The following is an 18,576-nucleotide window of genomic DNA, read 5'->3' on the forward strand; positions in this document are numbered from 1 at the left end:
AAAAGTCTTCTACCTCATAAGAGCCACCTGATAGTTAAAGCTCCCACATAGTCGGGTGGACTGTGCGCGTACTGTGAGCCACGCGGACTCCACATGCACTGTCCACGGAAGTTTGAGGTTTCATAGTCGAGCGTACGGTGTCACCGAGCAGTCTATTGCGTGACACTGAGTATGCGGAGTCCGTGCAGTCGTAAAAATTGACGGGTCCGGGTTTAAATTCATATTGTGTTGAGTTAAATGGCTCATGTTAAGACAAGGACAAAATCAAGCTCTCATTTGAGTATTTTTGTCGGCAACGGCCAGGAGCTGTTGGTGTCTGAACTGCCAACTGTGAGGGATATCCTGAGGTATGGCATCTACTTGAGGGAACAATGTGAAGATGACCGGAGGAACTACCCAGTGGATCAGCTGGTGGGTGACATCTACCCTGCTCTGATTGGTCAGTGGAGAAAAGCTAATGCTCTTTTCAAGCCACCTGTTATTAATGAAAAGCTGACCATCATGTCCAAGCTCAAGGACGTCTGGAATCAGGCAGTGAAGTTTTCTCTTGGGAAGGGCAAACTTGATGCAAAAGAGAGGTTCACGCTCAAGTTAGACAAGTTATTTGATATTTTGACTTGCAAGTGTCAGATAACCAATTGTTAGGAAGAAGGCTGTGAGGGCTGTGTGAACCAAGCCCACATTAACTGTTCCTGCAGCAGAGAGAAAAAGATTCCTGTTAAGGAGCTTGCCTACATCAAGGGCCAGAAAGAGAAGGTTGGAAGTAAAGGTCCCCACCAAATGGGGGGCCCTGATCTGCCAGAGCACAAGAGACAGGTGAAGAAATTGGAAAGACAGGGGATGGAGAAGAAGAGGGAGGAAAGGAGAAGGAGCAAGGGGGAAAGTTCTGCAGCAGCAGAGAAGGCAGCCAAGAAGGACATCGAGAGATTTTTTAGCAGATGGTGATGAGGATTTGGAAGTGGAGAGAAGTGGTGCTGAAGATGAGTTTGTCCCTGAAACTGACCCTGAACCTGCAGCTTCAGTTAAGGTACAGAAAAACTATGATGACATTCCAAACATAGCCCTTGCTAGTGTAAGATATGGCATAGGGCTGAGGCCAACTGCAGCCATAGCAACTGCAGCCCTGATTGATGCGGGAATCATCACAGAAGACGACACAAGTAAAGTGATTGATAAGAACAAGGTCAAGAGAGCACAGGTAAAGTTGATGAGAGAGCTGGGAGAAGAGTTTGAGGAAAAGTGCAGGGAGGAAGGTGGGATCTCCTGTATCCTCTTTGATGGGCAGATTGACCTGACCAATGTGATGATGGAGGCTAAGGGCAGTGTCCAGTCTTTTCCTGCAAAGATCAAGGAAGAACACTATAGTGTCGTTAGTGAGCCAGGCAGCAACTATCTGTTCCACTTCACCCCAGAGAAAGCAAGTAAAGAGGAGTCACATGCAGAGAAGATTGCTAAGGTCCTGTTTGCCTGGCTGAAAGAGCGGGGTTTCGATAAGAACTTGTGGGCCATTGGAGGAGACTCAACGAATGTCAACACTGGTGTGAAAGCTGGAGTCATGCGCAAGCTGGAGCTGCACATTGGGAGAAAGCTGGTCTGGTTGGTGTGCAACCTGCACACTGGTGAACTTCCTCTACGCCATCTCATTGTTGCCCTTGATGGCCCTACTCTGTCAGACAACAAATTATCTGGGACAATAGGAAAACTCCTTGATTCTGTTACAGAATTGGATATCAATCCAAACTGCCCCCGGATCTCTGTTGGCCCACCACTAATCAAGCTGTCTGACAAGGTCATTCAAGATCTCTCAACTGATCAACACTATGGGTATAAAATTGTCTGTGCAGTCAGGGATGGAGTGCTTCCTGCAAGGATAGCTCTGTTGGAGATAGGACCAGTGAACCACAGCCGTTGGCTCACCACAGCGAACAGACTTCTCAGGCTCTGGGTGTCAAAGCACGGACTTAAAGGAAAGAACCTGAAGAATCTGCGATTCATTGTGGAATTTATCATTGGAGTGTACTATCCATGTTGGTTCAAAGTGAAGGTCAATCACTCCTGGATTGAAGGGCCTAGGCACATCCTGTTTCAGCTGGACTGCCTCAAATCCCAGAGGAAGGAGGTGCTGGACATTGTGATGCCAACTGTGAAAAGATCTGCTTGGTATGCCCACAGTGAAGCTCTCATCCAGACACTGTTGTGCTCTGAGGATCAGAAGGAGAGGATTGAGGGGGTGGAGAGAATCCTGGATATCAGGGGAGATGGGGACCCAGACACTCAGTTGGGGGACTCCACTGTCAGGACCAGAAGGACACCGGACATCAACTGTGATGCTTCCACCATTGGTGACTTGATCAGCTGGTCAGAGGGTGTATCAGAACCACCACTCACCTGCTCTCTAAGCACTTCAGATGTGAAGAACTTCATCAACACCCCCATGAAGGTGCCCAACTGGCCTTGCCACACACAGAGCATTGAGAGGGTTGTGAAAATGGTGACTGAGGCTTCTGCCAAATACTTCTCACAGGAAAAGAGAGATGGAGGGATCAGGGCTCAAGAGACCAGCAGGAGACTGATGTCCAAAAATGAATCAACGCAGGACTTGTGCAACCTGACAATGTTCATGCATTAACCTGTTGATAAATATGGAAATTTGAATTGGATTTGTCCATTAATTTCCCTAACATCTTCTTATATCTTACAAAGGGTTTTGAAAGGGTAGAATTAGTTTTTTAAATACAAAATTGATGTAGACTAGAGTTATCCAATTAAAAAAATAAACTCATATTTGAATTCCTCATTAAAAAATACATAATTTAGACACCCCTCATGTTAGGATTTCCTTTATATTCAAGTTTTCACATAAGTATGGCCCGCCCTAATGCAATAGTACATTTCCTATTTGGTTTCTAATTACAATATAAGTATTTACATTTTAGGTCTAATAATACATTCTTTGTAATTCCTAATTATAACCTGATTTAGGTGTTTAGTTTATATTTAGGGTAGAATTTAATTATACCAATTTCAAATTTTTGTCGAATTTGTTATAAAATTCCACTTGTACCATCTTATTAGTTAAGAGGGCTATAGCGGTCTTTGGTTACTGTCTAATAAATACCATATTATTCCTACGTTTTTCTAATTTGACAAAAAGTATGACTTAGTACATCTTATTATTGTGCTCTAACATAAAGTGCGCCTATTTCCTTCCTACCTTTCAGTGGACCAGAAGAAGGGATGACTCAAGCATTCTTCCACTGTAGGTCTGCTCTCTGGTTCTTTACTGATCATCCACTCGATGAGGTCCTTTGCCACCAAATCTTCAACATGGTCCAACGTGTACAAACCTTTATGAATGTTGTACTCACATTCAAAGTTTTCCCCAAAAGGATGGTGTCCTCCAGAGAGGATGTAATAAATCAGCATCCCTGCCACCTTGAGAATTAAGAGAACATTTTTGCAATGTATGAATTATTTTCTCCAAGTCATCGATGGAGTTCACATAGCAGTAAAACTGACCTGTATATCAGTGCTCCGCTTGTATCTTATGGCAGTTTCTCCTGTTAAAGTCTCCCTGGCCATCCAGCATTTAGTTCCTGCACTGCCTGTGCGACAAGTTGTTTGTCCTGTGGATAACTGTCTACTGATGCCAAAATCAGCTAATCTCGCCCTCCTGGTAACATCTGCAGGACAAATCACAGAAGACAAACTCAGATATTAAAATTATGTTTCATAGTTTTAAATTCAAATATTATTGTTATTTTAAAATGTTTTAAAGTTTTCTTACCAATCAAAACATTATGTGGTTTGAGATCACGGTGGAGAATTGGAGGATTTTGACAGTGAAGCACTTTTAAACTTTCCAGAACCTCATAGACAAGTTTCTCTTTCAGCAGACCACCATCATTGTTTCTGATGCATTCTTCCAGGGTGTATTCACAAAGCTGAAGAACAAGATATCCAAAGTTCTCATCCCCTACAAAGTCAACGTATCGTACAATAGATTGATGATTCAGTCCTGGAAGTTGTAGAAATCCCTTCTCATTCCTCAGAACTTGATAGTTGCTTCTCGTCATTCTCTTAATAGCAACCTCAGTGCCCTCATCTCTCAGCCCCAAGAAGACTTCAGTACCATCACTGCCCTTCGCTATACGGAACTCTACATCATTCACATAAATCATGCTCCCAATTCTGGTTACTCTGCTTCCATCAGCTCTGTTTCTATCCAGCTTCTCTAATTTTTCTCTCCACCTCATGCTGCTTTGTAGCCATGTGTGTGTATCTGATGACACAGTGGTGTTGGAGTGGAGTGGCTGAACATTTGAAGTCGACTCCACAACAGGAACTGATGTTGGATCAGTTGCACCACTCAAACACTTGTCATTTGGGTCTTCTTCCTTGTCTGTTTTTTCATTCTTCTTGGTCTTCTTTTTCCTCGGCCCAGGTGAGGCTGTACAGTCCTCACATTCCACATTTGGTTTGCTGAAATAATTGTTCAGTCGTCTGAGAACTTCTTTCAGCATGTCATTGTTTGTCATTTCTGCAGACATCAGTATGTCCTCAGGCACTGCAGTTATCCCCACTGATGTAAAGATGTCATCCACATGTTCAACCGAAAGTAAGTTGGCAAATACACCATATGTGAAGACTCTGATCTCTGAGTGGTGATTGACCTTTACAAAAGGAGCAACTGTTTTACATAACTTCTCAATGAAGTTCAGATCCCAGTCATCTGTGCCTTTTGTTTTCTGTGTTATCACATACAGAGTTTGCAGAACACATACATCAAGTTTCTTTTTTAAGCAGAGCCTGTCCAGTAGTTTGGGGACTAAAGCTTGTGCTTGTTCATTTGGTATTTCCTCCACAGTACACAGAACTGCATGTAAAGTAGTAATAGTGTGACGTACATGTTCCTTCTGAATGTTTGGAAAGCGTCTGACTGCTCCTTCAATGTAGGTGTTCAGATTTCCAGTGTCCTTCAGCCATTTGATACTTCCCTGGTGGTATTTCTCTTCATCTGGCCCAGTTACAGTAAAAAGTCTTTCAATAATGGTCCGATGGGTCTGAGGATCCTCCAACAGCATGCCAATGCCAAACATTTGGAACACTTGTTCAGGTGTTTTACTTTGCACAGCAATTGCCACATCAAGAAAGTATCTGAATACAGAGCAGAATTTATCTCCTTTTGATGCGAGTTTGTGAATCATCTGACTGATTTTTCTATTGCGAGTCACATGTTGAGGATCAATGGGAGATATGGGTGTCACCCGTGCACCAGCAGAGATGAGCGCTTTCACAACATCCTCTCTGTCTTTGATGACAGCAGCTTGCAGTGGTGTGAATGGCTGTAGATTACATCCATCTGGATTAGCTCTTACTTTGAGCAGTTTCTCCTCAAAGAAAAGTGGTGCTTTGTATAGTGAGACATGATGTAGAGGTGTCAAGCCTTGCTTTGAAACATTGTTTGGGTTTGCATGCTGCTGCAAAAGGAAAGTAAAAATATCCCTGTTGTGAGTTACAACAGCAGCAGTCAGTGGGCTTATGCAGTCATTACACTTTGTGCACGAGTAAATGCAATTAATGTCGTTCTCCTTTAGTAATTCTTTTAGCTCCTTGAGGTTATTGTCAAATACACACTGTATCATACGATGTGTTTCTGTCGGGGATGTTGTCAGTTGGAGGTGTGTGATGAAATTCATTTCTTTTCTTCAGCGTAACTGTGAAAAAGAAAAGGTTATAATATTAATGTTACATTACATAGGAATACATATATACATTTTGAGAAATTCAAATTCAGTTATCTTTAACAACATTGTATATTGGTGGGGTACAAATCAATTGGAAGCCATTACTGCTAACTACATTACATATGTAGGTAGGTGTGAGTGTGTGTGTCTGTGTGTCTGCGTGGCTGTGTGTGTAGGTGTGAGTGTGTGTATGAGTGTGTATATATTTGTGTGTGTCTCTGTGCATGACTATGGGGGTGGGAGGGTTGGGTTCTTTTAAGCTTCTTCTCCTGATTTTATTTGCTGTTTCTCTTTTTCTGCTGTAAGGCACTTTGTGATACTTTCTGTATGAAAAGCGCCATATAAATAAAGGTTGATTTGATTTTGATTTGATATAAGTACCAGAAGTAATGCAAAATCATTTCTACAACTTTGAAACTCATCTAACTACTACACTTGTCCTAACTACTAGAATTGCTGACAGCATTAACTAAGTGTTTGTTACACAGAGTGCCACACCTTTCCCTCACTGACATTTAGAATTTAAACTTCCTCCTTCAGGACTGCAACAGGAATTCAACTTTGAATTAAAGGTGCAAGCAGCAATGAACGAGCCCTCGCAGTCTAAAAGCGTCGGGGCACACTACCGTCGGGCTTGTTCATGCAACACCTTCCGTTGAGGAAGTCGTTCCTGTATAATTCAGTGGCCTGCTCCCACCGGTATTAAATACTGTAGGCTGAAGCCGGAAGAACCCCCGCAATCTACATAAAGAACAAATAATGAGAGGACTTGACTGCGTGACCCTACAGACTCTCAAACAGAGGTTTGTATCTATTAGGTAGGCAGTACTGCCCTCTGGTGGAGAGAGCCCTAACTTTTCGTCAGGAGGGTCCATAGATGCTGCATGCAAAGTTTAGTGCAAATTGGTCATGTCGCCTTGGAGGAGTTCGAAAAAGTACGTTTTTCATTGTTGGCGATTCTGCTATTGGAATTTACCGCTAAAGTAGGCGTGGCCTGCACCACAAAATTCAGCTCCATTTAGGAAACATGTAGATATAAGGTTTAAAAATGTGCCACATATTATGTGGGAGTTATTTGCCAAAAACGCATTTGTGTGGATAATAGCGCCACCTCCTGTCACACCATGACACCAACCATGTTTGACATAGGCGAAATTTCCACCACTAGGTGGTGCTATAATCAAGGAAAGTGCGTTTTGGCTTATAACCTACATATACTTCGTTGCACATTCAAAAACCTTATATTCACTGAATTATGCTGAATCTCGTGATATAGTTCACGCCCCTCATCCCAGGCAATTTCACCAATTTGCACAAAACTTTGCACACAGCATCTGTGGACCCTCCTGACAAAAAAAGATTAAAAGAATTTTGATATTCCAAAGAATACTCAAGTTATAAAAAATCGACTTCCTGTACATTTTGTTAAAAACAGGACATGTTGCATATCTCCACATTGGTGTGTCTGAATGACATGGACATGATACTACTTCCCCATGAGCCCCTGAGGCTCTGTGCCAAATTTTGGGCGATGACCACTAGCTGGTGCTTTTTAAATTGAAGTATTTTATGTCTCCACATCAGTGGGTGGGATTAACAAGAAACTTGGTAAAATTTTTGCCAATGCCCTCCTGATGATAGATGACGAAAGGCGTTGCCAGGGGAATATAAAAAATCCAAGCCCCGCCTCCTACATGCAGATGCACAGAGCCGGATTAACGCAAAGGCAAACTAGGCACGTGCCTAGGGCCTGATTGGCGGGGGGGGCCCAGACAGAGGGACCAAAAAAAAAAAAAAAAAAAAAATATATATATATATATATATATATATATATATATATATATATATATATATATATATATAATATACAAATATCCTATCTACAATTTTCTTCAGTGTTAATATATCAATATTTATTAATTAACTTAAAATAGTGACGTTGTTGATCTTAACGTAACGTAACGTCACGTCACATTAACGCCAGTCAGTTAAGTCCAGTGCGGAGGTCAGCCGGTCGGGACTAAGTGGGACAATTAAGCTAGCAGGCAGCCAGGCTGCCTTTTTTGAGTAGGCTAACATTCAAGATGCTTTCAGGTGCAGCAAAACGTAAAAAAGAAAAAAAATGAAGAGGAACAAAAGAAGAGACAGCGGGGGGCTATACAGAAGTTTCTGTCAAGTAGCCGCCTGACAGCTGTAAACCTGCTAGTGTTAGCAGAGCCAGAGGCCGAGCCAGGTTAGATGCCCCGGACTATGTGCTGAGACCCTATTTGTACTGTTGCTGAAGTTTGGTGCTGTTCTGAGCATTATTTGTGGCTTTTTGGTGGCGGTTTATATTTAGATCCATTTTCTGCAGTGTATTGTTGTCTTGTGGTCATTTCTGAGGTTGATAAATTAGCGGTCTGCTAACTTGATTTCTTGAGAGGGAGTCTAACACAGTTTCACGATGATTTAGACCATGGGTTAAACTTACACCAGAATATCCCTTTAACATGATGCTACACGGATGTTAGCAACACAGCGCTAATTTTAGCAGTACAGTTACTGAACGTGAATCAACTCCTCTGCCCTGAGTGAGCGAGTGACACAGCGGCACTTTCAGCTCAGTTCGTGAACGAGAATCACGTCCTCAGCAGGTCGTTTGCGAACGTGAGTGCCTTTTACTGTGCAGTAAAATCACTTAACATGATGCTACATTATTATATAGGGCTATACTTTGTTAGCAACACAGCCCTAATTTTAGCAGTGCGATTACTGAACGTGAATCAACTCCTCTGCCCTGTGTGAGTGAGTGAGTGAGTGATAGCGCAACTTTCAGCACAGTACGTCAAGGAGAATCACGTCCTCAGTGACAGTTCTCTGTGTGCAGTAGGTTTGCGAATCATGAACGAATCACAGCGCGAACGTGAATCACTTCCTCACAGTTCTCTGTGTGAGTCGCGGCAGTTCCAATCCCGGCCGGCATGCTCGCAGCTGAGCTCAACTGAACTGAGAAAGGAACAAATCAGTTCATGAAGGGATTCCTTTCACTTCGTTCACTTAAAAGATTTGTTTGTTTGAACGACACATTCGCTAGACACAACACTAGAGACTGCAGGTCCAGAGGTACAGCACTCAGGCCGTGATGCAGTCCTGATTGACACACATTCTGTCATCTATGACTGCTTGTCACAAGAATTGAAATGACGCAAAGACGCATAAAAAAATGTGGAGGAGAAATTTGATTTCCTTACTAAAACGAAATCAATGGACATTGAACAAATCCGTGCAGTCACAGAAAAGCTGAAGAAAATATACCCTCAGGATCTTGAGGAGGACTTTACAGCAGAGTTTTGCCAGTTCATCTCAATGGTAAAAGATGAAGAATCAGTCATGGCCATGTACAAGAAGCTCCTAGAGCTAGGCTTGAGGGATGCTTTCCCTAATGTGGACATTTGTCTTCGCATGTATCTGACATTACCGATTGCAAACTGTTCAGGAGAAAGATATTTTTCTTTGTTGAAACGAGTGAAAACATACCAGAGAGCAACAGTAACAGAAAAAAACTGAATGCCTTTGCCCTGTTGGCAATTGAGAATGGATTTACAACCTCCCTGGATTTAAAGACATTATCGAGGACTTCCCCTCATCAAAACTCAGGAGAAAGCATCTGTAAATGTAAGTTTTTCATTTAAAAATCTAAATCTGAATAAGTGAAGTGAATATTAAAATCAAATGTAAGATGCATATAAATAGAATGTATTATATAGGGCTATACTTTCTACTATAATGAAATGAAATATGAGGAACAAACCAAGTGTATTCAAATCTCAAACAGCTGTCTTTCATCTTATGTATACATTTTATTATTTCTCCACAAGATCGTGATGATGCTGTCAAGACGTGTTTCTGCTGCGATGGAGGCCTGCGATGCTGGAAGGCTGAAGTCCCCTGAGTGGAGCATGCTAAATGGTTTCCTCAGTAAGTGCTGCTCATTTTATTTATTATTATTTATTGCTGGATAGTTTCTAAATGGTCTTGATAAATGTGAAGGGTTCATGTTTGTCTTCTTGTTCCTGTACTTAATCACAGGTGTGAATATGGGCTCCAGGAGAAGGGACAAGATTTTTTGCTCACCCAATTCAGGCTCGTTATTCTTGGCTGTCTGCGCAGGTTAGTAAAGAAAAGTGAAAAAATGTGTTCTTGGATCAAACATAAGCTATGGATCAAATTATTTAATGATTGCTTATTTTTCTACGATGTTTCTGTGATTAAATCTGCTTTTAGAGTGCAGTCTAGTAAAGCACACCGTCCAGAGAAACGTCCAGACCAGTAGAGAGAACTGCTGAACAGCCCAGACCAGGAGCTGAGCTGCGCTGCTGAGTATTGAATACCAGAAAATGGAAGAGAGATGATGGTTTTCCATGAAAATAAACATCTTTACCACTACAGTACACTTTCTCTAGCTGCAAATTGTATCGGTCTTTGAATATTTGACTACTTATTTAACTATTCAAAGATTTTCTGCAAAATGCAATAGCTTACAACATTTATCTGATTTGCTGTTTACATAGCAATGCTGACAACTATTGGTGATTTACTGGTACTACTGCCTTAACAATGACACTCGCAATGGATAAAATAAGGATAATTTAATAACATTTAATAGAGCCGTGTAATAACGTTTAAATAATGAAAATAAAAAAATAATCTGTTTAATATACAACACATGACTTATTTTGGCATACAAAAAACAACTTGTAACCAACTACTATGCTATGTAAAATGGTAATTATCCTATTATTAGTAACTTTGGTAAGCATCAGATTTCAATTCATAAATAACATCGATGGAGGGGGGCCCAAAAAATACAGTCTGCCTAGTGTAGTCCACTTATTTAATCTGGCTCTGCAGATACATAAACAACGTTCGGTATGCATATGTATCATAACCCGATGGACAAAAAAACATCAGGGTTCCAAACTGTCACTCCAACAGAAAGTCGGCCATTTTCATTCAAAGTTCCCATTTCACCCCCTAGACTTCCAATTTATTCAGCATCATGTCTCATGCCAATCATTGTAGAACAACGGAGAATAACGAGTCTACCGAACCTATAGTGTAACATCCCCGCCCCCCTCCTCCCTGCCTCCTCCTGCCCTCTGCCTCCTCCGTTCCCCAGGCGCTGCAGTTGCAGCTAAAAAAGGTAAACTGTGTGTGTGTGTGTGTGTGTCAGCGGACCTGCCAGCTTTTGGTAAATGTGAACTGTTACGCGTAACGTTACTTTCAATGTGGAAACATTCGAGCCGAAGTCTAAGTGAAAAAAAGAAAAAAAAAGATTTGCGAGGTGTTTTTTTCTTGGCAAATCTATCAATCATGCTCCCCTAATGACCCCAATGCATCATCAAAGAAAAAAGAGAAAGAAGAGGCAGCGGTGCATCTGTGTGTGTGTGTGTGTGTGTGTATTTTAGCCTTTATATATATCCATGGCAAATAGAGTAGGCCTGTATATAAGAAGGAATGTTATTTATACAAGCATGTAGCCAACAAATCTTTTGCAGCAAGTTTTGCGACCACTAACATGGCAGATGAGGGAGACGGAGACGGGGAGGGACAGGGCAGCAGAACTGCCAAAAAGAAGAGGGTCCATGTCTCCCAGAAGTTTTTGAATGAATATCAAGAACAGTGGCCATGCTTGCGACCTGCATCTATATTTTCTTTATTAAAAGTATTGTAATCAAAAATATAGGTTTTTATTGTTTTTTTATAAACGATTTCCAGCCAGTGAATGGGTAAATTACTGCGTGCAAAGCAATGGAGTTGCAAAAGTCTGCGAAAAAAAGCCGCACAACACAAGTGGTACTCAAAATATTTTGACATGGTTGGCAGGTCTGCAAAGGTGACAAAAGGAACGACCTCCTCAATGGAGGGTGTTGCAGGAACAAGCCCCGACAGCAGCCTTCCACGATACACATGGACTGCGAGGGCCCGTTCATCGCTGCTTGCGGCTTTAGTTTTGCAATTTAATTTGTTGGTGAGTGTTAAGAGAAATGTAGGAAAATGAACTTACAATGTTGAAGTAAGGTGTCCACTGTAGTATGAATTCTATCGATCCAAACTTAACATGCTGTGCTTTATCTGTAGTTCTTCCTGTCACTGACTCTCTCTGTTGCGAGACAGGAAGAAACCCGTTAGATGATGGGTTGGGCCTCCACAGGATGTGGGAGGACTTTCCCCTTCTACTCTTTACTCCTGAACAATAATCTGTGACTGTTCAGTTATTATAGTCTAAATGCGATCTACAATGATTGTATCCAGCCTTAAATAATACCTGCAGGCACCATCTTTAATCTTTCTGGATTAAAGAATATGGCAGGTAAAAAGTAATTGACACTCTCTGTACATTAACAGTTAATATTTGGGTTAAAAGAGACTAGAGCTGAAACCATGTCAGATATATGGTGGTAAAGCACAAAGCTTACTGTAGTAATGACACAGATATTTCCATATATTTTCATGAATAAAAATATTTCCATGTATAAAATCACAATATAAATCCTTGCTGTTGTATTTTTAAGGTAAAATGGTGTTTAGTGGTGCCCCATGTAGAGAGGCTGTGTCCTCACTGCAATGGCCCAGGGTTCAGTTCTGACCTGTGGCTCTTTGCTGTGTGTCACATTGTGCATTCAACACTCAACTTATTGTGATAAACTAGAGCAAAAAGTTTGTCTCTTGTTAGTTTAACATGTTCATTTGAATCATCATCATACAAATCTCAGCTTTTAGATCCCAATGTTCTTTGTTAATTTGTCATTATATTGTGAGATTTCCATGTAACAAAGTAATTAACGCTTCTTAGAGTGGAGAAGATGAACTGTGACTGATAGAGCCAGAGCTCTAATGCTGATGATCACTGAATGATAAAACACATCTTACAATCATACTTGTACACATGTATTTTGATACTCAGCTGACTAAATGTACAGTATATTTTGAGAGTAGCATTCAATATGCTTACAACAAAAATCATACAAAAGAATCTGCATGTTGTAAAGCTTGCATATTCCATTAAGGTTTTTTTTCTTAACAAAAGCACGTTTCTGTCAGCACAACAGGAAGATGATCAGGTCACTCCTTCTAATCCAGATTCTATTCAATTTATTGCAGTTTTAACACAATAAGAGCACAAAGCCTGTCGCTGTCAAAATAAAAGAGAGAAAGATGATAAGAGACAAGTAGGTAAAAAAAAACCTTATCAGTGTGTTTTGGTTTGTTTTCTTTTATACAATACAATACAAAGACCATTTAAGAAAAACATCAGTATAATTTTTGTACTCTCTATATGACCACACATGTATAATCTGACTGCAAAAACTCCACTATAATTTGGGAAAATTAAAGATTCCACTGTCCTTTGTGAGGAAAGTAAAATAGGTCCCACATCACATTGTGATATTACACCATATAAAAATAAACAAATTATAATATCAAGGTTAGATGTGATCTTATTGAGCCTTCACCCTAAAACAAACATGATCAAACACTCATTTCTATTATCAACAGATAATCTTATAATACAGAGAATCCTTCCAAACTTTAAAACTCTCTTTTTTTTTTTTAAATGTAAAGCTTTTATATTCCATTACATTGTTTTAATTACAATATTCACATAATGAGAAGAAGCACTTCAGACTTATTTTTACATTTTTGACACCCTCCTCACTCAAGCAAAGAATTTCAACTCACATTCTCTATTTCTTTTAAGTACAGGTCTTTAACATCAGCCGTGTCAATGACAGACCAGGGTCAAGGTTCTACTGTTGGAGTTGACGTAGAGCTACATCAGCACTAATTTATTTACCTGAAGGAGCTTTTTTCAGTGATAGCACAAAAAGAAAGGTTGCATTTAGTTCATGTGGAAACATCCGGAGGCTTGTAGACTTGTCTTTTTACTATACAGTTGACTTTGAAGCTCCAGATCAGTGGGAAAATAAGCAAACAGAGAAGTTGGGGTGCTGATTTACAACCACCCAGCATCAGGTCTTGTTGTATTAATGTAGTTCAATCAAATCAACTCAGTTGTGGCAGGACTTTTTCTTTTCTACAGTAAAGACACTGCTCAATCAAAGTATTGTCACTTTGCAGTTGCCCCAGACAGAAGTTTAGATTCTTGAACTGGCCTGCCAACATGATCCTCCTCTGTGGATGGCTTTACAAGTCTGGAGAACATTGTTCCAAACATTTCCTTCACAGGCGACCTTAAATTCCACCCTCTGCTGTTGACAAACAGATAAACACACCTGAAGAGATCTGGGAACATCGACATCAGATCAACGTTGGCCGTGTCCTCGGGACTGCAAACAGATACAAAATGTAATTGCATGACAATTAAATAAACAGTAATGGAGCTGGCACTCATTCCAGGAATCAGGTGCAGTTTGTGTTAACATTGACTTTAGCAACAGACACCAACACCAGCAACCACTTGAGGGGGCAGATGATTCAAACAACAGCAGTATTGTAACATGAAGGCAGTGGAAGTGGGGAGATGGAATGCCACATTTATGACTGAATGTTATCAATAACTCCTTTAAGGCCCTTCATCATCTATAACTCAGTTTGACTTACTACTGCTCGTGGAGGTTTCGTATGAAGCGCAGGAATGCCAGTGTGCTGTCATCGTATCTGTTTTTGGGATCCATCTTCTTCACCAACTCTGCCAACTGCAACACCAAAAACATCTAGTCAGTAAGTGGAATTTAGGAATAGAGAAGTTCCAGTTGTTGTACAGTTGTCACCTCAGTTTTCCACTGTTTGAAGGATCCATCCCCGACACATTTCTCCAACGAAGAAAATCCTTGATGTTTCCGATCCTTCTCAAGTATTCAAGTCTCCTGAAAAATAAATGTGTTTAAGATGAGACAACACAGAGTTTTACTAGCTATAGATACAGTCGGCAAGCAAGGGAACGCCCACAAAACGTCACATCCGGTTCGCGCCGAGGGGGAAAACAAACCAGTTTCCACAATGCCCAGGAGCTGCTGTGTGCCCTTTTGCACAACAAATAAGCTAAAGAATCCACACCTAAAGTTTTATATTTTGCCAAACCGAAGCACAGAGCCTAGGAGAAGAACCCGGTGGCTTCAAGCGATCCGTCGGGAGGATGAGTTTGGCCACCTGTGGGATCCAAAATCCAAACATGTGTACGTCTGTAGTCAGCACTTCATTACAGGTATGACAACGTTATTCACACAAAAACAGTGTTAGATTGTTTCGTAGTTAACATGAATGTTCAATTACTAGTTTTAATTGAAGTTAACTACTACGTTAGGCAGGCTACCTTGCCTCGTTACAAAAGCTAACAAGTATACAAAAATACAGCTATGCTAACAACACTGGTGGTAGCTTCCGAGCTTTCTGCAGTTAAAATGTATTTCATTATCTCCCCTTCTCATTTCGTTTGTGAACTGTCTTGCCCTAGGCTTAAAAAACGAGGACATAGCCCACCCAGACTACACACCCTCGCTGTTCCCACATAAAAAGACAAAGTTTCCCAAGTCAGTACTTCAGAGGCTGGAGAGAAGGAGGAAGCGTGAGTGTGTTCAGTCTGCCCAACCAGAATCCCCAACATCAGAGGCCCCAGCACCAGAAGCACTGGCACCACAATCTCCAACATCAGAGGCCCCAGTTCCAGAAGCACCGGCACCACAATCTCCAACATCAGAGGCCCCAGCACCAGAAGCACCGGCACCACAATCCCCAACATCAGAGGCCCAGGCATCAGAACCCCTGGTACCAGAATCCCCAACATCAGAAGCTTTCTTACCTCTTCAGGATTTAGAGAGAAAACAACTTAATGAGGAAATTTATAATTTAAGAAGAGAAAGAGATGAGGCCATGAAAGAGCGAGATGAAGCCATCAGAGAATTGAAGACGTTGAAATTTTCGGTAAACACTGTAAGAGAAAATGACATTAAATGTAAACTCATGACAGGCCTGTCATGGACAGTATTTGACACTCTTCATCAGTACCTGGTACAGTTTGTAAAGGTACAGAAAACATCCAAGCTGTCAACACAAGACCAGCTCTTTATTACTCTGGTGAAACTACGGCAGAACCCCTCAACCGATTTGATGTGTGGAATATTTGACCTGGCACATAGCACTTTCCTTGACGTGTTCTCCCGCTGGTTGGATTTGATGTACGCCAAAATTTCTTTTTTGATTAAATGGCCTGATAGAGAGTGTATCAGAAGCACAGTACCAGCAGAGGTTCTCTTCCAGTACCCTAGAGTGACTGCGATTATCGACTGCTTTGAGATCAGAATTGAACACTCAAAGAAGCTGAAAACAAGGTGAGATGTTTTTCTTTTTGATAGCATGCATAAAGTGTCGGGTTTTTGTAATACTTACCTGGCTGTCTGTGCATATGTACACAATTTATAGATCAGTATAACTAACGACTCTCTCTCCTCACAGAGCAATCACCTACTCCAAATATAAAAACTGGACAACAGTGAAGTACTTCATTGCATGTCACCCATCTGGCTCAATCACATATCTCTCCAAAGGCTGGGGAGGGAGGGCTTCAGATGTGCACATTGTAAGGAACTCGGACTTCTTATCTCAGAAGTTCCACCATTCAGGAGATCAGGTAACAATTTCACTGTGTGCTTTATGAACTGTTTTTTTTTTTCTAATTTAAGTCTTATTTGTGAATTTATTATTTACCCATAGTTACCATTTTTGAGCTGCTGGTGAAGTAAAGTAGTGTTTTTAAGTATTTGGTATGTTTATTTTAGATATTAGCCGACAGGGGCTTCACTTTGAAGGATGACTTTGCTGTTCTGGGTGCACAGCTCATCACACCGTCTTTCACGAGGGGCCGAAAACAACTGTCAGCCGAAGATGTTGCAAATTCTCGTGTCACTTCGAACATCAGAATTCACATTGGTAAGTATAGAGTCAACAGTCAGATTCATACAGTATGTACATTTGAATGTTTTTGGTATTCCTAGTGTGCTGCATCATCAAATCACTGTTGCTACTTGCCGCTGACATGGTTCACATTTCCCTAACTAAATTAATTAGTGTAACAGTACAGATCCGGGTTAACAGTGCTGAGACGTTATTCAATTAATCACATAAACGAGTACCTGTGTAATCCCTACTTTGTAGATAACATTTTATCTTAAAAACATGTTATTCTATATTTAAATACATTGAACTGTTGTTCACATTTAGAGCAATATCAATAGAACAGGATAACATGAAGTAAACAGGGATCTTTCTTCACTTTAACATGAAAAAGAAACACTAATTATAGGACACAATACAATGATGATATAACGATCAACTGTGCTACTCCTGTGAAACTTAAACATAACAATGTAGACAAACAGCATTTTAACAACAAATATGTGATATTTGGTCTGCAGAGAGGGTAATTGGTGCCCTGAAGAGCCGGTACCACATTCTGGATGGCCCACTTCCTCTGCGCCTGGTGAAGAGACTGCAGGATGAAAGACAGAAGAGAGAAGAGGCCATGATCGACAGAATTGTGCATGTCTGTGCAGCACTAATGAACTTGTCTGGCAGTGTTATGTACAACCGTCACAGAATCTGAGAGTAAGAACAATGTGCAGTGATTTAATAATGAGCATCAGAGAACAATATTTTATACAACAAAGTTGTTCCAATTGTGCCATTTAACAGGTTTCAGTGGAGACATAATAGATCTTTCTAATCCAAACCACCTGTTGTTTGTCTTTCCACAGGTCCCTGAACTGATCTCAGTGCTGCTCTGCTGCTGCACACCCTGTCACCCTGCCTGTGTTGCCTGTCACCCTGCCTCTGTTGCCTGTCACCCTGCCTCTGTTGCCTGATGTTCTGCTGCCACTTGTGTTGCCTGATGGGTCACTCCCTGTGCTGCTTTCGCCTGGACTGTGTTCTGCCTACTTAGCAGAAACATATACAGTGCTTAGCATAAATGAGTACACCCCCTCTGAAAAGTATGTCTGTTTTCATGTTGTAAATAAATGTATAGGCTTTGTGATATTTGATTTTGTACATATAGTCTAGTCTATGTTGATACTGAATGAAATAGCTTTAATATGCTTCAAAATGAATTGGTATAAATGAGTTGTGCTGCTTTCGACTGAACTGTGTTCTGCCTACTTAGCAGAAACATATACAGTGCTTAGCATAAATGAGTACACCCCCTCTGAAAAGTATGTCTGTTTTCATGTTGTAAATAAATGTATAGGCTTTGTGATATTTGATTTTGTACATATAGTCTAGTCTATGTTGATAATGAATGAAATAGCTTTAATATGCTTCAAAATGAATTGGTATAAATAAATATGTAACTGCAGTCACAGTGACTTATTTGTTGCCATTTTTACACTGATAGGAAATTCAACCACCTACCTGTGCATCTTTCAGCTCCTGAAGTTTGTGGAGTATGTGTTGTGACCAAAATGTTTGCATCATATTAATGGCACCACTGATGAAGTCCTCATCTCTTTGTACTCTGAATATCAGGCAGGTCTGAGGAGTCCAAGTGATGAAGTCTGCATACATTCGTTTGGTAACAAACATCTGCATTTGGACCTATCAAATGCAATGCAATCTTCATAACACTAATATTTACATCATAGACAGTATGCCATGTGTGGATAATTATCTTGGATAATTGCACAAAATGTTGCAGACTTATTAGAGGTGTGCATGTATATGCAGGTGAAATATTGAAATACCTGAGTGAAATATGCATGGCTCCTCTTTAAGCTTGTCAGGCTTTCCAGATGTCCTCTTTTGTCCTCAAGCCACTGTTGGTACCCAGTAGAGGTGT

General features: G+C 40.8%; 2 protein-coding genes across 5 annotated transcripts in view; one reads left to right on the top strand and one right to left on the bottom strand.

The window, feature by feature from the left end:
* LOC115590287 (serine/threonine-protein kinase ppk4-like) overlaps nt 1–18,576 on the bottom strand; it is a 336,079-nt gene that overhangs the window by 77,077 nt on the left and 240,426 nt on the right. Inside the window, exons 4-5 of one of the 3 annotated variants that reach the window (XM_030431614.1) lie at nt 14,522–14,617; nt 14,418–14,446 (exon numbers count right to left, since the gene is read on the bottom strand). The exons of the other annotated variants lie outside the window; for them this stretch is intronic. Of the exons in view, the coding sequence (XP_030287474.1) occupies nt 14,431–14,446; nt 14,522–14,617 (112 nt within the window). The 3' untranslated portion in view covers nt 14,418–14,430. Of the gene's footprint in view, nt 1–14,417; nt 14,447–14,521; nt 14,618–18,576 lie in introns of those variants that run through there. 3 annotated transcript variants of the gene reach the window in all.
* On the top strand, nt 14,685–18,100 carry LOC115590297 (uncharacterized). Of its 2 annotated transcripts, none has more exons than XM_030431636.1 (6): nt 14,685–14,955; nt 15,205–16,078; nt 16,203–16,377; nt 16,526–16,676; nt 17,162–17,351; nt 17,501–18,100. In XM_030431636.1, the coding sequence occupies exons 1-5, from the start codon at nt 14,751–14,753 to the stop codon at nt 17,347–17,349; spliced, it is 1,593 nt and encodes a 530-aa protein (XP_030287496.1). In that variant the 5' UTR covers nt 14,685–14,750; the 3' UTR covers nt 17,350–17,351; nt 17,501–18,100. The 2 variants fall into 2 exon arrangements, with proteins under 2 accessions (XP_030287496.1, XP_030287497.1); XM_030431637.1 differs by having other exon boundaries at nt 16,583–16,676.

This window comes from Sparus aurata, chromosome 10, assembly GCF_900880675.1.
Source record: "Sparus aurata chromosome 10, fSpaAur1.1, whole genome shotgun sequence".
Lineage (NCBI taxonomy): Eukaryota > Metazoa > Chordata > Actinopteri > Spariformes > Sparidae > Sparus > Sparus aurata.